Source organism: Myxocyprinus asiaticus, chromosome 4 (genome assembly GCF_019703515.2).
Source record: "Myxocyprinus asiaticus isolate MX2 ecotype Aquarium Trade chromosome 4, UBuf_Myxa_2, whole genome shotgun sequence".
Classification (NCBI taxonomy): domain Eukaryota; kingdom Metazoa; phylum Chordata; class Actinopteri; order Cypriniformes; family Catostomidae; genus Myxocyprinus; species Myxocyprinus asiaticus.
The window spans coordinates 25,642,014-25,662,350 of record NC_059347.1 but is presented as its reverse complement, the minus strand read 5'-3'; the positions used below and the strand labels follow the sequence as shown (position 1 = coordinate 25,662,350).

Genomic DNA, 20,337 nt, shown 5'->3' with positions numbered 1-20,337 from the left:
CAATTATTTATCTTTTTTGTGGTTTGAGGCTCTTCAGTTTTTAATTTCAGAAAGCTAGCATTTCCAAGCTCTTCCAGTCTGAGTCTGACCCTGCTGTACAAACCATCAGAGGAAAGAAGCTATCGGATTCTCTTATTTATCTGAAACCATCAACCCACTCAGCCACCTACACAAACACATAAACTCATATCTGAACAATGTCTGCTGTGGTTTGCCACTAGCTAATGTCTGAATGCACTGCTGTGCATTGTGGCTTTTTTATTTTGAGTAAGAAGAATTTGGCCACTTCTAGGTAAAAAAATAAAAGAAAAAAATCTTAAAAACATCCATCACATATTTAAGAGAATTCAGCACAACAAATTCCATGCTGAATTCTCTCATATTCTGAAAAGCCTTTAATCATTCCACAGCGCAGATAACTCTTTCAGAAATATATTTTCTACAGTTAAATGTTTTAAAATTATGTATTTTCTCTGCCACGATTATTTCTGCAAAATCAATAACGGTTTTCAAACAGGTTTCCTGAACATTTCCCCAATCTGTGATTAGTTAAACAAACAGAGAGTCATGTCCCAAACTCACGCCATTGGTTGAGTCAATATTGCTGTGTCAGACTGCTTTGGAAACTCAAAAAAGATAATAATGCCTGTCAGTGTTGAGACCCAGTCCTAGGACTGTTTTTCAAAAACATCCTAACTCTTAAAGGGATTCCTTGAGGTTCACTTGTTATATTAGTAAAGTTTATTGCACAAAAAAAAGTCATATATTTGTAAAACATGATCCTTTTCCACCCTCATTCTAACCCTCTGTCAGAAACTCTTGGTTTTGGTGCTGCTGCTCCTTTAAGACTTGACAGAAAATGCCCACTGTTATAATTGGCTCTTTGCTCTTGACTGACCAGCTTTCTCCTTGCCCATCGCTACTGGGTGGGGCTACAGAGGTGATGAGGTAAAGAAGGCATTGATGTGTTCTTGTGGTGGAGGTAAGAGGCAAATGCCTACCAAAGAGTGACATCACAATGTGGAGGAAATAGAGAACGAGTCGTTTTGGCAGCTTGGTTTAATCAAAAGCTCTTTTGAAGCGAGGAGGACGATTTGAGTTCATAAACTTACAGTAAGTTTTTATAATACAATGGTCATGTAGATGTCAAAAGATCAAGGCAAATCTGATTCCTCATGTCATGACCCCCTTTAAATCCAGTCTTATCTGTTAGGAACATGACAATTTCAATTAGGATCTATATACCGTTGAAGTCAGAAGTTTACAGACACCTTAGCCAAATACATTTAAACTCAGTTATTCCACAATTCCTCACATCATAGAAAACATTCCCTGTCTTAGGTCATTTAAGATCACTACTTTATTTTAAGAACGTGAATTGTCAGGATAATAGTTTAGAATGATTTATTTCAGCTTTTATTTCTTTCATCACATTCCCAGTGGGTCAGAGGTTTACATACACTTTGTTAGTATTTGGTAGCATTGCCTTTAAATTGTTTAACATGGGTCAAATGTTTTGGGTAGCGTTCCACAAGCTTCTCACAATAAGTTGCTGGAATTTTGGCCCATTGCTCCAGACAGAACTGGTGTAATGGAGTCAGGTTTTAGGCCTCCTTGCTCGCACACGCTTTTTAAGTTCTGCCCACAAACTTACTATCGGATTTAGGTCAGGGCTTTGTGATGCCATCTATTTTGTGAAGTGCACCAGTCCCTCCTGCAGAAAAGTACCCCCACAACACAATGCTGCCACACCCATGCTTCACGGTTAGGATGGTGTTCTTCGGCTTGCAAGCCTCACCCTTTTTTCCCTCCAAACATAACAATGGTCATTATGGCCAAAGAGTTCAATTTGTGTTTCATCACACCAGAGGACATTTCTCCAAAAAGTAAGATATTTGTCCCTATGTGCTCTTGCAAACTGTAGTCTGGCTTTTTTATGGCGGTTTTGGAGCAGTGGTTTCTTCGTTGCTGAGCAGCCTTTCAGGTTACGTCGATATAGGACTCGTTTTTCTATGGATATAGATTCTTGTCTACCGGTTTCCTTCAGCATCTTCACAAGGTCCTTTGCTGTTATTCTGGGATTGAGTTGCACTTTTCACACCAAAATACATTCATCTCTAGGAGACAGAATGCATCTCCTTCCTGAGTGGTACGATGGCTGCGTGGTCACATGATGTTTATACTTGCATACAATTGTTTGTACAGATTAATGTGGTACCTTCAGTTATTTGAAAATTCCTCCCAAGGATGAGCCAGACTGAGGTCTTGGCTGATTTCTTTTGATTTTCCCATGATGTCAAGCAAAGAGGAACTGAGTTTGAAGGTAGGCCTTAAAATACTTCCACAGGTACACCTCCAATTGACGCCAATTAGCCAATTAGCCTATCAGAAGCTAATTGGCTAATTGCCTAAAGGCTTGATATAATTTTCTGGAATTTTCCAAGCTGCTTAAAGGCACAGTTAACTTATTGTTTCTAAACTTCTGACCCACTGGAATTGTGATATAGTCAATTTAAAGTGAAACAGTCTTTATCAAATTACTTGTGTCATGCACAATGTAGATGTCCTAAACAACTTGCCAAAACTACAGTTTGCTAATATGAAATCTGTGGAGTGTATGTAAACTTCTGACTTCAACTGTATGTTCTATTTGACTAGTCAGATCTTAATTTAAAGGAAAAGTTCACAAAAAAAAAAAAAAAGTCTATTATTATTTACTCATACCAGATTTGTATGATGTTTTTTTTTTTTTTTTTTTTTTCTGAAGAACACAAACAAATATTTTTATAAGAATATCTATTTTTATTTTAGGTCCATACAATGCTAGTGAATGGTGACCAAAACTGTGAAGCTTCAAAAAGCACACAAAAGCAGCATAAAATAATCAATAACAATCCAGTGGTTTAATCCATGTTTTCTGAAGAAATCTAGTCAGTGTTGGGTAAGAACAGACCATTGTAAGGACCTACAGAGCTGAGATATTCTTCTAAAATCTTAATGTGTGGTCTGCAGAAGAAAGAAAGTCATACACTTCTGGGATGGCATGACGGTGAGTAAATGATGAGAGCATTTTCATTTTTTGGGTGAACTATCCCTTTAAGACTTAAGATCTGATTAACAATATAAGTAAATAATACTCTTCTTTATTTATGCAGTAGCCTATTGAGTAAAAATGAAAACAACTCTGGAAATCAGTTGGATAGCTGAATGCATATTTATTCATTTAATTAGGCAAATGAAAGAGGGAGGATATGGAAATGAGGTAGAGGTGCAATCGGCCAAAATATTCCAGCCCAAGCCATGCACAAGCAAAACCCCAGAAGAAAGTGGGTACAGATGAACTCTGGAATGCACTGCAATAAATGCAACTGTTTTAAAGCACTTCAAATAAAGCATTCCAAGAAAGGCACCAGAAGCATCTCTCTGTCACATCAGGTATAAATTTCTCTCAGTATTATTATATAAGCACTCTATAGTTTCTATAAGCTTTTGGTAATACTATGATAGTATTACTTTGAGTAATGGTGTGTAATCGACTGGATAATGGCCTAAGAAATATTACTCTGAGTGAGCTACATTATGTCAGATTTAGATTGCAAAGATGCATGGAAACCATTAGTTTACTCTTACACAAAGATTAATATAATATTGCTCCCAGGATATTGTTTTTGAGGTTACAACTGATGTGTGTATTTTATTTTTATTTTTATTTTTTTTATTATGTTCAAATTATTTCTTGTATTCCAGCTTAATATGGAGGCAACTATAAGTAAGCCATTTGTAGGTTGATTCCAACTAAATGTGTAGCATCGTGGCTCTGTGGAAATGTATCTGTTTGTTTGAACGGCCCGTCCAGCCTGACGCAGTAACATTAGCTCTACCAATGTGATTTTGGGGTGGGACTTTCTTTTTGAACAACCAAATGGAAGACGGGGAGTTTTATGGAATCTGTTTGAAACCAGTGATTATTTGTGCAATCCTTTTTGGTGATGCTGAAAAAGTGTGAAAATGTAGATGAGCCTAAAAGCAGATAAAAAGAATTTTAAAGCCAACCTTCAACCTTCAGATGGAAACAAGTGTTTTCTAAAAACCTGTTACAACTTCAAAAGGAATTGCTACCTACAACAACCAGCCCTTGCAGCCTGTTTGAATTTTAAGCATTTCCCTAATTATGAGCTGGTGCAAGTAGCTGTAACCTTTCATCCAATTACACACTATGTCAGAGCCATCTGGACAACAAGAAAGACAAAATACTCCAAACTATCCCACTCCACCCTCTCCTTGATTCAGCTTTCAAGAGTGCATGTGGTTTCTTAAAGTGTAACAGTTTCACCTCATGTCAATGGCTCAGCTGTAATGTCTATCAGCAGGACAACTTCTCACAAACTCAGGTTTGGTGTCCGGAGGTTGTTATTGGACCAGTCTCATCGGTTACCCTTATTGACCTTTTTGAATTTCCCAAATTTTGTTTGATGTCATAAGATTAAAAGCATTACAGTACATTATAAGTGACAACATGATTGATTGTCCATATGGGCAAACCATTGGAATGTAAACTTATTGTAAACATAAAGTATTTGTGAAATTAAAATTGAATTTATTAACTTCAAGTAGTAGTTCACCCCAAAATGAAACTCCCTGTCATTATTTACTTCCTCCACTAAATTCCAAACCAGCTCCCATCACCAATCACCTTGTGTAAGGAACAGGATCAACTTTAAGTAATTATTCCCTGAAAATCATAACATCTGCCCTAGTTCTCCTTTGTGTGTTTATGAAAAAAGTAGCGATGTCCGATTCATGAATAAATGATTCTTATAAGTCTGATCCAATTACTGAATTGGTTCATCCTGGTCACAGATGCTTCATTCACAATTCAGGCCAATTATTTATTTCTCAAGTTGAACTTGTGCATCTGAAAGCATAAACAGCTGATTTGCTGCCTTGCTGCCTAATCAGTTTATGGCTTTCCTTTCTAATTTTTTGTAAAAATTGACCTCTAAAGGAAACTGCTCCCAGAACAGTTTGAAAGGTACCTTATTTTCATCCTACCAGTGTATACAGCCTCCGAAGGCAGCATTTTTCAGCTTTTGGATGCAGCCATTGAGTCAAAGATCCAGCCATAGTGATTCTCAAGTTAACAGCTAAATGGAAGGAAAGATTATCAGTGAATAATGACTTAAATTTGGGTCTGTTTTCACACAAAGCTATCGTATGACATCAGAAGACTTGGAATATAGAGCATTAGTATGGACCACTTTTATGATAATTTTATGGTGCTTCTGTGTCATTTTTGAAACTTGAAAGCTCCAGTCCCCATTCATAGAAAAGAGCATTTATTCTCCAAAATGTATCTTTATGTGTTCCACAGAAGATAGACAATCAGGTTTGGAACAACATGAGGGTGAGTAAATTGTAAATTGAGTACATTATGACAGAATTTTTCTTGTTGGGTGAACTATTCCTTTAAAATTGTGCTTCTGAACAAAATCTATGTTTGCAAGGAATAATTGTGGATAATTTTCACCACTGTGAGGCTGCTTCCCAAATTGCTTAAAGTGAAATTTTCAGAACACATTGCCACCTGAAGTGCACCTCCATCTGAGCAGTGTGAGCATATAAATTTGACAGGAGAAGGTGTGTAGAGAGCCATGGTGTCGCACAAAAGGGCACAGAAGTTTCTGAAAAAGCTTCTGTGGCTTGTGAAGAACTACTTATTAATGTGATGACATTTCTGGGTTAGCTTTCAAAGCTTTTTGAGCATGGCACACATAGCACCTCATTATGAGAAAACACATCCACTTGCACTCACACACTAATGAACAACACACACACACTCAACCTGGCAAACTAAAAATACAGACACATTATACACATGCATTCACGTACTTTGCCTGACACATGAATCTCCTCTCAACCTACACAGACACATTCATTTGAAGCTATTCACACATCAAATTAAATCAGAACCAGCCAGGTGAAAGCAATTGCCTTGGACAGGGCATGAGATGATGACTCAAAAGTCATCCAACAAAGTAGAGCACGAGAAATCTTGAGATATGTAGTTAATGTACTTAATGTGCCCATCAATGCCCTGCTGTGAGCTCCAGGTTGCCCGGGAACAGAAAATACAGCTAGCAAAAGTGACAATTAGAGCCCAACCGATATGGGATTTTTAAAACCGATACGATACCGATTTTAGAGGGGGAAAATTCACCGATTACCGATATGGTGGCCCATATAGTTAATTTTTGAGCCGGAATGAAAAGAGACCTTTTCTATGTGGATTGTTCACCGATTTTGCACTGATATGACTATGCAAAGGTACTCAGAAGGCTGCTTTCTTAAACAAATATTTTTATCAAAGAATATTTGACAATATTATTATACATTGTCAACAAATTCTAGAAATGAACACTGAGAAAATAAAGAATAAATAAAAAATAAAATAAATAGCTTAATAAACATCAGTACTGTTTAATATCAGACAAATGCTTACCATTAAAATAAAGAATAAATAAAAATACAATAAATAGCTAAATAAACATCAATACTGTTTAGTATCAGTCAAATGCTGACTATTTTAATATCGCCAGTCATTAGAGGCAGGTTGTAAAACAAAAAGTATTTTACACCTGCCGAGACAAGAGAAAAACAGTGGCAGCGGTGTTCCACCGTATTCTGCTATACAAGTTCAGGGGAAACTTTCAATGGTGGAAAACCAGACTTTTAAATATTACATTTAATAAATGCAATGACTGGAATTGTTTGGTTGAAGGGGGTGCCAAACTGTGAATCCTGAACAAAACAGTTTGGTGAATACATGTTTACTCATTAGCTTCCACTCAGCTGACAAGCAATGAAAGTACGTGGTTAGCTAGTTAGCAATATAAGCTCGTTGTCACGGAGAGTAAAAGACGGATATTGTTTATTTACTTTCCAGCATTGCATCTCACCAACTAGGTAACAATGTAGCGTGAAATCAACACTCAACAGACACAATCCACCACCACACCATGGTCTGCTGAGCTGCAAAAAGATGCTCTGCTTACCTTTCAATCTGCTACATTACTGACTGCACTGACAACCTAACTCTGCACCGTTTAACTCCGCCCTGTCTGCAGGACCACTGTCAGTTCAGAGTCAGCTCTGTAAACAATGAAGTCGGAGTGCGCTCTGCTGGACAAACTACGTTATGACACCAATTCTAAAGCATTGTTTTCTGCATTATATGTTCTGAAAAAAGTTTTCATATCTGCGCATATCGGTAAACATATACGCCGATACCGATATATTGGTGAAAGGCTAATATCAGCTGATCGATATATCAGGCACTAGTGACAATGACTGGAGATATTAGCCCTGGCCCTGGGTTGAGAAAGACAGGCAGAGTCTACAGTTGATGGTGTTAAAATGAAACAGTCGTGGATGAGGAATAGAATTGGCTGAAGCTTTGCATCTGAGTATATAAATTAAACCTTCCACGTTTAATCAATAAACAAGCCACAGAAACAACTTTGCCCTGAGAGTAATTGGGGTGTCTTCATTCAATGGAATTCACTCAGATTCTGATAAATGGCACTGACACCTATGCATCTGAATCTTATTAAATCAGCCAAGGATCTGAATAATGCAATTCATGGCTCCAGAGAGGTGATCGAGATTGTGATACCCAAAAGGACTTGTGAAATACATTGTACCAGAGATCAGTACTGCAAGGCACAGCGTATCTGTCTAGAAGAGCTTATAAATGCAGGCAGCGCAGAACACATCAGAACTTAGATCTTATAGCCTGTCTAGACTAACCACTTTTTTTATGAAGGGTTTGATTGATGAATCTAATCTAATTAGAAAAATATGAAAGAATCAAAGACAACAGCATCAGGGGTTCAGCCAATAATTCCTAAACAATCTGCCCACTCCCAGTATTGCACCAAGACTAGCCAAGTGTCTGAGTTTGCTTCCAAATTAGATTGCTAATGAGGCACTTCGCTAGACATAAACAAAGTGTCTGAAACTTCTCTGATGTTTAGGATATGTCAAAGATGCAACCAAGTTTTAGGAGACATCTTTGTCTAGTTATCAAGTATGTACCTAAAGCCAAATGCACACTACAAGACATAAAAGGTCTGTTCAAAAACTTAGTGAGGTGCCTCGCTGTCTCCTGCCTACATGGGCAGCTGTCTTATGGCAGAATCCTACCTGAAATGATGCCTCATAAGAGAGCCATTTGGAATGCTCAACATAGGTGGCAACTCCACTCATCATTCAAATAGCACTCTTCACAAGCAGCACAAAAGACTCAACTCGCAACTGATTTCAATACAGGTGACGCAAGAGGGAGATACTCTAATTAGCATAAATACGCATAGTGGGTAAAATAAACGGTTTTGCATATTAACTGTTATTTATTTATACTTTTCAGTATTGAGTGGAGTGTAGTGTAAGATAATAAGTGTATTTAAACTGCTGAACATGATTTGAGTGCACATTTCTGAACATAAGGTTCGGTTTTGTGTGCTATATAGCAGAGGATGCAGCAGACCACCACGATCCGGCATACTCTGCCGGGACTGTATAGCATCACTGTGATCCACACACGTGAATCATCTCTTTAAAATTCCATAAGTAGTGGTAGTGTAAACTTCATTTGAATGGGACACAATCTTGAAAGAAAAAATATAATCCAGAAAGAGAACTATTTTACAGATTTATCTAAGCGTATATATCAGAAGCTACAGTGCCCAAGTGGTCTCTGAAACTTTGTGAAGTGCAAATTCATAATCTATGCCTATTTTAGATAACAGAATAAATCAAATCTGACTGTCACAACCTAATACTGTTCACTGATGTCAGCTTTGAGAGTAGTAATCTCTTTGCAGTGCCTATATCCAACTTTAATCAACTTTAGTCTTAAAACCAGTGTCTTTTAAAGAGCCCTCTCTCTTAATCGCTCTCAGGTGTGCGGTAACCAGGTGAGCTGATTGTTGATGGCGTGCAGTGTTTCCTCCCTATATAAAATTTGTGTTTCATGGCTGGGTTGTGTAATGGGAGATGGGCGTTTGTGAGCTGTGTCATCTCGTTCACGGGTGCTCAGGTGCATATTGACATTTTTCCAGGTTCCTGCTGCTGGAGCGGAGAGTTTGTGGTTGTCTCTGTCTGAATTTCAGAGTTCGCTGTTTTTCATATACAGAACTGTCAATAAATGTGTCTGTGTTTCTGCTACTTTCGTCTCCCCACATCTGTTATTTAATTTTTAAAGTGTAACACCAATCCACTGACGTAGAGATGCAATCTTATTACATTAAAATAAAAAGTTATATTTGGGCAAATTAGAATCCAAAACCTCTGAAAACTAAAGGCAAAAAGTTACCACTAGATCAATCAGTCATGTTCTTAATCAAAGTGCTGATCTATGTGTTCATCTACAGAACAAAATCCAAAGACTGATAGTGGCAGATGTAGAGATGAAATAACCATATTATGTGAAATATTTGGGTGCTTAAATCAGTCATTAAGAATGACTGTTGATTGAAACAGGTAATTAAAAAAAAAAAAAAACTTTTATACTGTGCGTAGCATAGTAAATATTCATGAGTTTTGCAGCACTGCCCCCGCAGTACAATTTTCTGTGCAGTTTATTTTTATTTAAACCTAACTTTGTGTTAATCTTCGCTTTCAAATGGCTTATTCCAGCTGTAACAAAGGTGATAGGCCTACAGGACCTTATTAGCAGAATAACATGGAATATGCATGCATTTTCCATCCATGGGTACACTTAGCAAAATAAAAAAATTTGGCCTGCATAAGGTGGTGACGTTAAGTCCAGATTGCTGGTTCAATAAGTGAAGCTTAGGAACATTAAGAATTTGTTGATGTGTTTAACAGACAATATCTTGGTGCTCTTGAGATATTCATTTTGTTACTTATGTTTTATTATGCAAAAATAATAATAATAATAATAATAATAATAATAATAATAATAATAATATTGGCAAATCAGTAGCAAAATGGTTACTATGTGATTACTGTGGAAATGCAGTTGTATTGAAAATTAATGGACATTTGTAATCTGATAGTGACTCCAATTAATGAACTACTACTTGTTGCAATGAAGCTTGGTACCTTAATCCATAAGAACTACACATGGGTGCTTTCTTTGGTATTGCCACCCTTCTTAGTTTGCATGCCACCTCTTTGCCACCCCATAAAACATTTCTAGATCTGCCCCTGGGTAGACATGTTCTGAGAAAGGATGATTTGTTCCCCACAGAGAAGAAGAGGTTTATTTTGCTTGGGAGTGACATCAACTCCATCTGTACTTCTAATTCATCACTCATTATGAATGCCCTTCATTCAAAGGTGGTGATTCCACTGTACACCCACTGTAGGTCATTAAGCCTTAAAATATGACAAAAGTAACAGAAAATAACTTGACCTGATGTTAAATAAATTACTAATGTTTGTGCTGGTAAGTTGGACTGCAAATTAATGTATGTCTTTTGTTAGTTTAGTTATAGTGTAGGGTGTTAAAAAATATAACCCAAACAGAGAGGTTTTCTTTCTATCACTACAAGTGGCTTTTGTTTATGGTATAGCTAAATCAAACAGACAAATCATATAGACAGCTTTCTAGCATCCTCAGGTTACAGGAAAGGTTTGATCAAGCATGTAATCAATAATCAGTAATTGTTTTTGTGTGGAGTCGGACTCCCTCGTGTTTGATTATCAATCAATCATGTGTTTTGCAATCATGGCCCTACCGAAGAAGATCGCTTGATTGGTTACAGCTATGGCCAATCGTGTGCTTGGCTACAGCAGCACATGCAAACTAATCTGACATGAGCCTGAAGGGCTCTGAAGAAGCGGCACCCATGACACTTTTCATTCATAAACAAACTGAATGACCTGGTACATGTACAGACCAACTGAATAAGAGGGGTATGTTCTCGGCATGTGATTCTACATTGTTCATCAAGGAGAGAAAAGGAAGGAAGAGCTATGGACTCTTTTCACAGACCTGTGATGACTCATTTCCACCTAATTAAAAGGCGTAAATCTAGCAAACTTTTTTATATTTGCAATTATTTGGGGGGGATTTTCTCCCCTTTTGTCCCCAATTTGGCATACCCAATTCCCAATGCACTCTAGGTCCTCGTGGTGGCGTAGTGACTTGCCTCAATCTAGGTGACGGAGGACGAATCTCAGTTTGCTCTGCGTCTGAGACAGTCAATCCACCCTTATCATGTGGCTTGTTGAGAACATTACCGCAGAGACCTAGCGCATGTGGAGGCTTCACGCTATTCTCCGTGGCATCCACGCACAACTCACCAAGCACCCCACTGAGAGCGAGAACCACATTATAGCGACCACGAGGAGGTTACCCCATGTTACTCTACCCTCCCTAGCAACCAGGCCAGTTTGGTTGTTTAAGAGACCTGGCTGTATTTGCAAATTTGTTATTGTTTTTTTGTTTTTTGTGTGTGTGTGTGTGTGTGTGTGTGTGTGTGTGTGTGTGTGTGTGTGTGAATGTATAACATTGTACTTTGTATTATATTAACCTGGAATTAGTTTTTAAAAACAATTTACCACAGCTACATTGAGTGACAGAAAAAATTGAAATCTTCTCGTAATTCACTGCTCTCTATTTTTTTTAAGTTGTGGAAATGTAATAGTGGTGCTTTTCTTTTGATGTTGGAGCAAATGCATAGCAAACATTACATACACCAGCATTCACCGCTGTTGAGGTTTACCCTGAAAACGTTTACTTCCGTGTTCCAAAACCCGAAAGTGTGAAAAGGTCCATTAATGTGTAAAAGTGACTGATGTTTATACACGTTGAGGGGCTCTCACATGACTTGCGTCAGTGCCACCGAATACATTGAAGTCTATGAAGTGACTTCACACCAAAGTGTTTTTCACACATGTTTTTGCCTCACAAATTATGTCTTTGAGAGTACAAAGTAACAAGAAATATTTTAAAACTGTCCAAATTCATGAAGCGATGTAGATGTTTTTATTTTTTTATTTATTTAATTAAATATTATTTTATCATTTCCAAGTATCCAAAGACCCCAGTTATTGAACTACAGTAATTACATTCTCCAAGAAAATGCTAAGACCTTAACATAAACCAGTCCTCTTTTTACTTTCTGAAATCAAAGCAATTACCATATTTTTTCTCTTCAAATACATGTTTTCAATGTTTATTGTCCACACCTCCTGCTTTCTTGCGTGGTTAGCTCATAAAATCACCCCTCCATGATGCTTTCTGCAACGCTTCATTTACAATGAAGAAAGGACATTATTGAAAATAAAAATTATTATTATTAGGCTACTATAGTTGTCTTTTTTGATAAAAATCTAGCTCAGCAGTTTAAATACTGTAGGAAAATGATACAGTAGATCTGCTTTGTTCTTATAATGCTAAAACATTCTACTGAAGTCAGTAGATTTGTAAACATGCAAAATTTTGATAAAGGAGAGGGTATGGACTTTATTAAAACTCATTATTATTAGACTATTATAGTTTTCTTTTTGGATGAAGAGTCATGCTCGGCAGTTCACAAACTGTAGTATATATATTTATCCCTGGAAAACATGTTCGTGGATCAGTGGTTCTCTCAAATTGTTCACCCCTCATGAGTTTGCATCCCTGAAAATTAATCAGCTTTTTTCAGGTAACTGATATGACTGGAGTCTTCATCTCATATGAGTGTACATCATTTTTAACATACAGTATTTCTAAAAAAATGCTATTCATGTCTTTGTGTTAAACTTTTTTTAAATAGCAAAAACTTACTGACTGCACCTTTAATTAATATAATTTTATTTGATATAACCTAAAAAAAATGTATCATATTGCCTCAGAAAATGTAGAATATAGTGCACAAATCGCATTGATTATTTTTACTGTGGTTTATGATGTTCTTTTGTGTATTTTTTTATTTTATTGTTTTAGCTTGACAGATCAGAGTCACTACTCACTTACTGTACATTATGAAGAATAACTCCTGTGAAAAAAAATCTACATTTTATGTTTCACGCAAGAAAGAAAGCAATTTGGTTTGGAGCGACATTAGGGTGAGAAAATAATGACATAACTTTCATTTTTGTGTGACATTCTTTTAAAATAAAGCAATAAGACACAAGAAAGGCCATGCATCACAGTGATTGTACCACAAGAGAGGGATGTTCTTAGCAACAGCATGAAGGAGAATATGATAAAAGACACCAAAAATAATTATTAACAATAATCCAAATAAACAATTTCTCCACTTAATACAGTAATATAGTTCATCATTATCCTAACTGCGGGCTGTTTGCACTTGCCATGCAACAAAGAAAGTCATTTTACACTGGCTTCAAATCATCCAATCAGAATTTAGAGTCAGACCTATCCATTTTATAATGGTACTTTTACAAGCATTATACCAAGAGTCGAGCTATGTGGCACCATCTAAATCAGACAAAATGTCATTAGTCATCCTATACCATGCCACCATTTCTTTAATATCATGCACAAAAAAGCACAGATCTCTTTTATTATACCTTCTCCACGGCTTTGAACACAATCATTGTGTGAGAAAAATAGATTATCTGTAGAATCAATCTTGCTGTTTATGTATTTTCTCAGAGATCAAGACAAGACACAAAGATATACAGTACTCTACTGCAATATCTACTTTCGGTGGACCTCCGCTCACTGCCAAGCCCAGAATGCCTCAGAGGAAGAGTGATCCAGAGGTCTTGGCATCTTGTAGAGTCACCATTATTGAGAAAAATTAAAATCTCTCTGTGACATTTGATGCTAGCCCTAAAAGCGTATCCTTCATACCAAGGCAGCTGCACCCCACCAGAAACAACAAAGTCCTCTTGTATTCTCCACACAGTCTAGCATGATCTGTTTCCAGAGACCAGGGTGCTGCAACATAACACAACACAGGTCGAGTCTAGCTCATCTTCAAATGTCACTGGTGCCATTAGTCTGTCAAAACAAGTGAATAATGAATCCATCTTTTATTATTATTAGGATTAAATGGGCACAGTCCAGACAGTGATAACCACAATTACACCCCGGTGTATGGAAAAGAAGGACAATGACTAAAGTTCAATGACACCACATCAGAAGGGAAGGTCATTATGGGAAGATTAAGTTCTGTTTCTCCAGAGCAGCCATGTTGCACTTTGTATTCAATGAGGGCTCCATCAATGATTAATTGTGGTCCGTAATCCTAGAGCCAGTGATCTGGCAAGGAATGGCCTCTGTCCACTCATTAAGGAAGGAACTATTAAGAGTAAAAGTGAAGGCTGAAGAAGAATGAAAAACCATCCACCTCTTTTAGTGACCAACAGAATGAGCCTTGTGAGACTTTCAGATGGTAAAATTGTGTAATAAAGCTGCATGTTTTTTCTCAAATGGGAAAAAGTCATTTGCTTAACTAAGAAAGCAATTTAACTAGCATTCTAAAAAAAGAAAGGAAAAAAGTCAATACTAAACTCACAACACCTAGATGTTGACTTTGTGAAAAATCTGTGGTCATACTTAATTTAAAAAAAAAAAAAGTAATCTGAAGTATGCAATGTGGAAATATATATATATATATATATATATATATATATATATATATATATATATATATATATATATATCCTCATTGCATACTTCAGATTACTTTATATATATATATATATATATATATATATATATATATATATATATATATATATATATTCATATTCATTATTTATTTTCACACAGGTGATGGTCCTCTCTTCAGAGAGACCCCAAAGCTTATTTTTTCTCTAAGGGCGTGTGGTGCTTGCTTTGAATTATTTTGCCGCAAATTTCCACAATTTAATCGCAAATGTCACACAATACATAAACCATGCAGGCCTTATGCAGGGAACCTTTTCTGATGAAGTGGCCAGCTGATGCTGACAGCACAGTTCATGTGTACGGGATAAAGACCTGAACTTCTAGAGCTTAAGGGCCCATGGCTTAACCAACCAGAACAAATTTTTTTCTCACTCTGAACATGGGTCCCCTGTCAAACACAGTCCTGTCTGTGAGCTAGGATAAAATAGTTACACCGTTACGGATAGAATACCCTGTACAAAGCAGAAAATATAATACAGTAAATAATGTTAAATAAAGAATTCTAAGTCTACATTGTAGTTCAAAGATGCACTATACAAAATACATACAAGCACAAACATGTTAATAAAGGATATCTAGACTTTCTTAAACAGTAAATGTGATAACGTGTCCCAAAACCACACTTGGGTAGAAACCAGCAGGGACTGGGTGGTAATATACACTACCGTTCAAAAGTTTTGAAACACTTGACTGAAATATTTCTCATGATCTTAAAAATCTTTTGATCTGAAGGCATATGCTTAAATGTTTGAAATGGGTTTTGTAGACAAAAATGTAATTGTGCCACCATATTAATTTAATTCATTATAAAACTAAAATGTAATAATAATAAAAAAATAAATAAATTTAAAAAAAAAACCATTTTTGAAATTGATGACTTGGACCAAATAATAAAGAAAAGCAGCCAATAAGTGCCCAACATAGATGGAAACTCCTTCAATACCATTTCAAAAGCATCTCAGGGTGATACCTCAAGAAGTTGGTTGAGAAAATGTCAAGAGTACATGTCTGCAAATTCTAGGCAAAGGGAAACTACTTTGAAGATGCTAAAATATAACACAGTTTTGATTTATTTTGGATTTTGTTTAGTCACAACATAATTCCCAGAGTTCCATTTGTTATTATATAGTTTTGTTGACTTTACTATTATTCTAAAATGTGAAAAAAAAAAAAAAAAATTATAATAATAATAATAATAATAATATATATATATATATATATATATATATATATATATATATATATAAAATAAAGAATGAGTAAGTATTTCAAAACTTTTGACCGGTAGTGTGTATACATATATATATATATATATATATATATATATATATATATATATATATATATATATATATATATATATATATATATATATGTGTGTGTGTGTGTGTGTGTGTGTGTGATACAACAACATTGCGATTATTTATGGTTCGTGTAATGCAATTCAAGTTTAACAAGCTACACTATGGATTTTTATTTATTTATTTATTGAAATTTTTGTATGAACAAAATGTCATTATTGAGTGAGTACATACATTTAAAAAAAAAAAAAAAAGAAAGAAAGAAAAAAACCGTGTTCAAAACAACCTCCTTGCCTGACCCTGACTGACTATGGTAAGCCTACAAAAATTATCTGCATTTTGAGCTGTCAGGTCAGATTTGGTGCAAAATCTTAGGCTTATGTCATTCATCCTTGTGCCTTTACGTTGTGTCCGTAAACACAGAAAAGATGTAAAGGCTGTCGCATCTTCTGGCTGGGGAAGCTACACTGTTCAGTCAGACACCGTCACACCATTCAATACAGCAAAATGGATGGATGTGTATCTGTTAACTGTTTTGTTGTTTTCTAATTTACTTTGCTATAATATAGGAAATGTGTAAATTCATTCATTAATTCAAAATATGTAAATAAGAGTGTTGTTTATTCTCCTCAAAGCAAGGAATATTTTGGTTGTAAATGTTTAATCGAATAACATATTATCAACCATAAAATATCATGTCATGACTCAGGTTCTGCAGGTGAAAATATCGGAGTCATGATCACAGGTAAAGCAAGTAACCTCAAACCATAAGTTTAATTGATTACCGAAACACAACTCACGTAAAGTGTTCTTCCACAAGTTGCTTGTAATTTTAAGTTTCAACCGCAGATGTCACTAGAAAGTACAAAGTTCTGTAGAGCAGCTTTACCTCATTCTGAGTTTGCATTTCAGTCAAATGGAAAGAACGCAGTGTTCGTTGACCTAATGCAGCATTTTGTTTCCTCCCACACTTGCTAGTTTGCAACATTTTGCCTTCTCACACACTTTCTCACTTGTTCAGTCAGGACTACGTAAACATCATACAATAATTCCAAAACGTTTGGCCATTAATGTCTGTTAAAAAGAGCATTTAATCGCAGTAACTCAAGCTGGATGTTGTCCACACGCACAAATAATAATAATAATAAAAAATAAAAACATGCATACAGCAGCAAGCCTCCTGTCATCAGCAAGTGTTATTTCACAGTCTGTCTGAGGCAGTTGGTCGGTTAACAAACAGAATGCCCTTGTATCAGCCACAGAGCATTCTGATTCATTGCAAAATGGCATGAGAGAATGCAGTGAGCCTTACCAGGCGAGAGATGTTTAAGGAGCATCGATTTGCTCAAGCCAGAAGCTGTGGCCTCTAACACTAAGAATAGGGTGATTGTTTATAATTGTCCACTGACAATTGCATGCATCAATGATAGCACCGGAGCCACTGAAATCTCCCACACAGAATCATAAAGAATGGGAAAAACAGATGATATCCTGTCAGATATTTCATTTTTCATATTTTCCAATAAGTGGCTGATACTAAGTGAACCAGTGAAACCATAAATACAGTTTATAACACTGATTATTATTATTATTATTATTATTATTTTCTAGTAACTTAGGACAATAGACATTTAACTTCCCCAGAGTGTCTCAATGCTGGGGGAAAAGACAAAATATCTTGTGATATTGTATGCTTCAACAAGTTATGTTTCGAAAGCACCACAAAGCCAGAGTTTGCACTCCTTGGGAAGTCAACCCACAAATGGTGTATGCATGGTTGTCTCTGCACATTAAACTGGAATAAGTATTTTAAACTGGGAGAAAGTATTTAAGTCACCTTCATTTACCTCTGACTGAGGCCACGTCATTGTTTTCTAGTCGCCCTACTAGAAAGCGTTTTTGGAAAACTGGCGTTCCTATGTGGATGTGAGGCATAAACGTTGCAAAATCAACGCGTTTTCAACCGAAAATACATTATTGTGGATGTGGCCTAATAGAAAATAAATTATATGAAATTCCTGTGTTACTCAGAAAAAGACACAAAGGAAATGTGACTAAAACTGTAGCATGCTACCAAATCACACCTTGAGGCACGTCGAATGTGTTATACCTGAATGTTCTGATTAATTGAAGAACTGCCGCTGATGATTTCACTCTCTTACAAAGCCAAAGAACAAGTACACCCTGAGGTATCGTAGCTAAGAATCCATTTTAGAAGGAGGAGGCAGCAGCTCCAAGCTGCAGCAGCAGACTTGACACCGGGAGGCTCTGAGGCCACGCTCAGTTACAATTATAACTCCAAGCACAGCTAGACTGGAAGAGGCAAGCACACTTAAAATCACAGATCTGTGAAGCTTAGAAGGCTGGGAAGCTACAAGCAAGATACAAACATTCAACCCCTCTTCAGATATTTCACAATAATATTTTGCCTGGCTACTGTATCCAAGCCGTCAGCTTGGGCTGATGTGCGCATACTTCATTGCTCTGAATAGCATCCACAGTTAGAAAGCGATAATGGTTGCCTTTGAGTCTGCCTTAAAGAGATAGTTCACCCAAAAATGAAAATTCTCTTATCATTTACTCACCCTCATGCTCAATGCTTATAATGGCAATCTCGCCCCTGGGAGATCCTCCAGACACTCTCTCTGTTCTATAAGAATCTTACAGTTACTTCCATCAACGACTCAAAAGCACAAAGGTTCCTGTTACCTCATCATAATGGAAAGGCTTTGAAGCACTTGGAATATATCTTGAAGTTCCTTGGGTACATGAATGGGATATCTGAGGCTCCTTTAAAGGGGTTTGATGGTGTGGCGTTTCAGGAAGCCCAAATGGTGCCTCCAGTATAGTTTTTAATTTATGCAGTGTAGGCTATATTTATGGCAGCTACATGTAGAGATTTTTATTTGCACAATGGTGTAAAAGTGTTGGACATTTAAAATCACCTTTGATGTAATTTAAAAACAGTGTGCCATATAAGTTAAATATCACAAATGCCACAGTACTTAACCCAAAACTCATCCCAAAACCCAAAGATTTGTGTGATTACAAGCGGGATACACGTGTCATAAGTCATAAGTCATGGCAGCGTTCAACATTGCCTACTCTATCAACAATGTTGAGAATAAAGGCCAGGTGATGTGAACCTCTTATGAAACGAGTAGCCAGGATACCAGACTACCAGTCCACTCTCAGACTGAAAGCGCGTTTGAATCCGAATGAATGTGCGTCACTCTCACGTCTGCTATAGAAGAACAAATAAAAATCACTGTGATCGTTGATCGATAAGCACGGGGAGAAACAACCATTCATCCCCAGTAAATAGATCTAAAGTCTGTCCAGCGTGACAACGGATCAGTCTCCTCCTATTTCTGAAGCAAAAACCGTGAGTATGAGGAAAGACGTACCAGCCTGTCAATGGGATACCGTGTAAATAATTATCTCAACCTGAACAATAAAAATAGCATCAGCTGTAATTAATGGCGTTTAAAATATTCACATCCGACTTTTGATAGAGTTGCAAACTAATCATGCATTCTGTTAAGTATTCCAGAAGGTTTTGCTGTAACTGAACCGTTTTAAGGTCATTCTGACGTGCTGGATTTTAAAAGTTAAATTTTAAAATCCTTTCCTGTCGGAATTTAAAGTTAAACAAATCTGTACTCATGAAAATGGATCCTGGCTGCTTTGCCACTCACCTTTGACGAGATGCGGGACAGCGAGGTGTACGCAGAGCGCGATGGAGACAAGGAACAGTCCCATCCTCACCAAACAGCAGGTATGAGTTCCAAGGTTACAAACGCGCAATGATACTGACGGTAAAACTTGTTTCACCCACTTGAGTATTTCTCTCCTTGGACAGGTGTCAGTTAAGTCTGTTTATTTTTTATTTTTTTTCAATGAGGCTTTTCTGCTGCAGTAGTGCGCACGGTGAGATAACAGAGAGTGCCAGCGCCGATCCCGATCACACGGTGATTGTGTTTGTACAAACAGAGCGCGCTACAGACGGTCACTGTAGCGCTCAAGCAGTGGCGCTGTCTTACTGATAAAGACGAGCCTTGCTCCTCCCCAGCAGCCCTGCAGCCTCCAATACAAAGATCGAACGGCGGAATCCAAATGGGTGGGACAATCGGTGTATTTCACTTTAGCCCCGGGAAATACGGTATTTTCCTCTGATGTAAAACAGGTCGAGAGGCATAACTGTTTTCACCTCCTTCCGATCTGAGATTTATCACACATACACTGAGTCCTCTCTGTGGGTGAGATAGCGGGATGGTGCTGCTGTATCCAAGTACTTTTGTGCTCCTTTTTAAAAAATAATTTTAAAGGATAAGTAAACTTATTGCGATTAAAGTAATTCGCTAATTCCGTTAATTT

At 36.8% G+C, this 20,337-nt stretch overlaps 1 protein-coding gene across 3 annotated transcripts in view; it reads right to left on the bottom strand.

Annotated features, from left to right (window-relative positions):
* The window catches only part of LOC127439940 (EGF-like repeat and discoidin I-like domain-containing protein 3), a 303,076-nt gene extending 283,121 nt beyond the window's left edge, over positions 1-19,955 (bottom strand). For all 3 annotated transcript variants that reach the window (XM_051696244.1, XM_051696245.1, XM_051696246.1), the window contains exon 1: positions 19,659-19,955. In XM_051696244.1, the coding sequence (XP_051552204.1) occupies positions 19,659-19,722 (64 nt within the window). In that variant the 5' untranslated portion in view covers positions 19,723-19,955. The remainder of the gene's footprint in view (positions 1-19,658) is intronic.
* Positions 19,956-20,337: the final 382 nt, after the last annotated feature.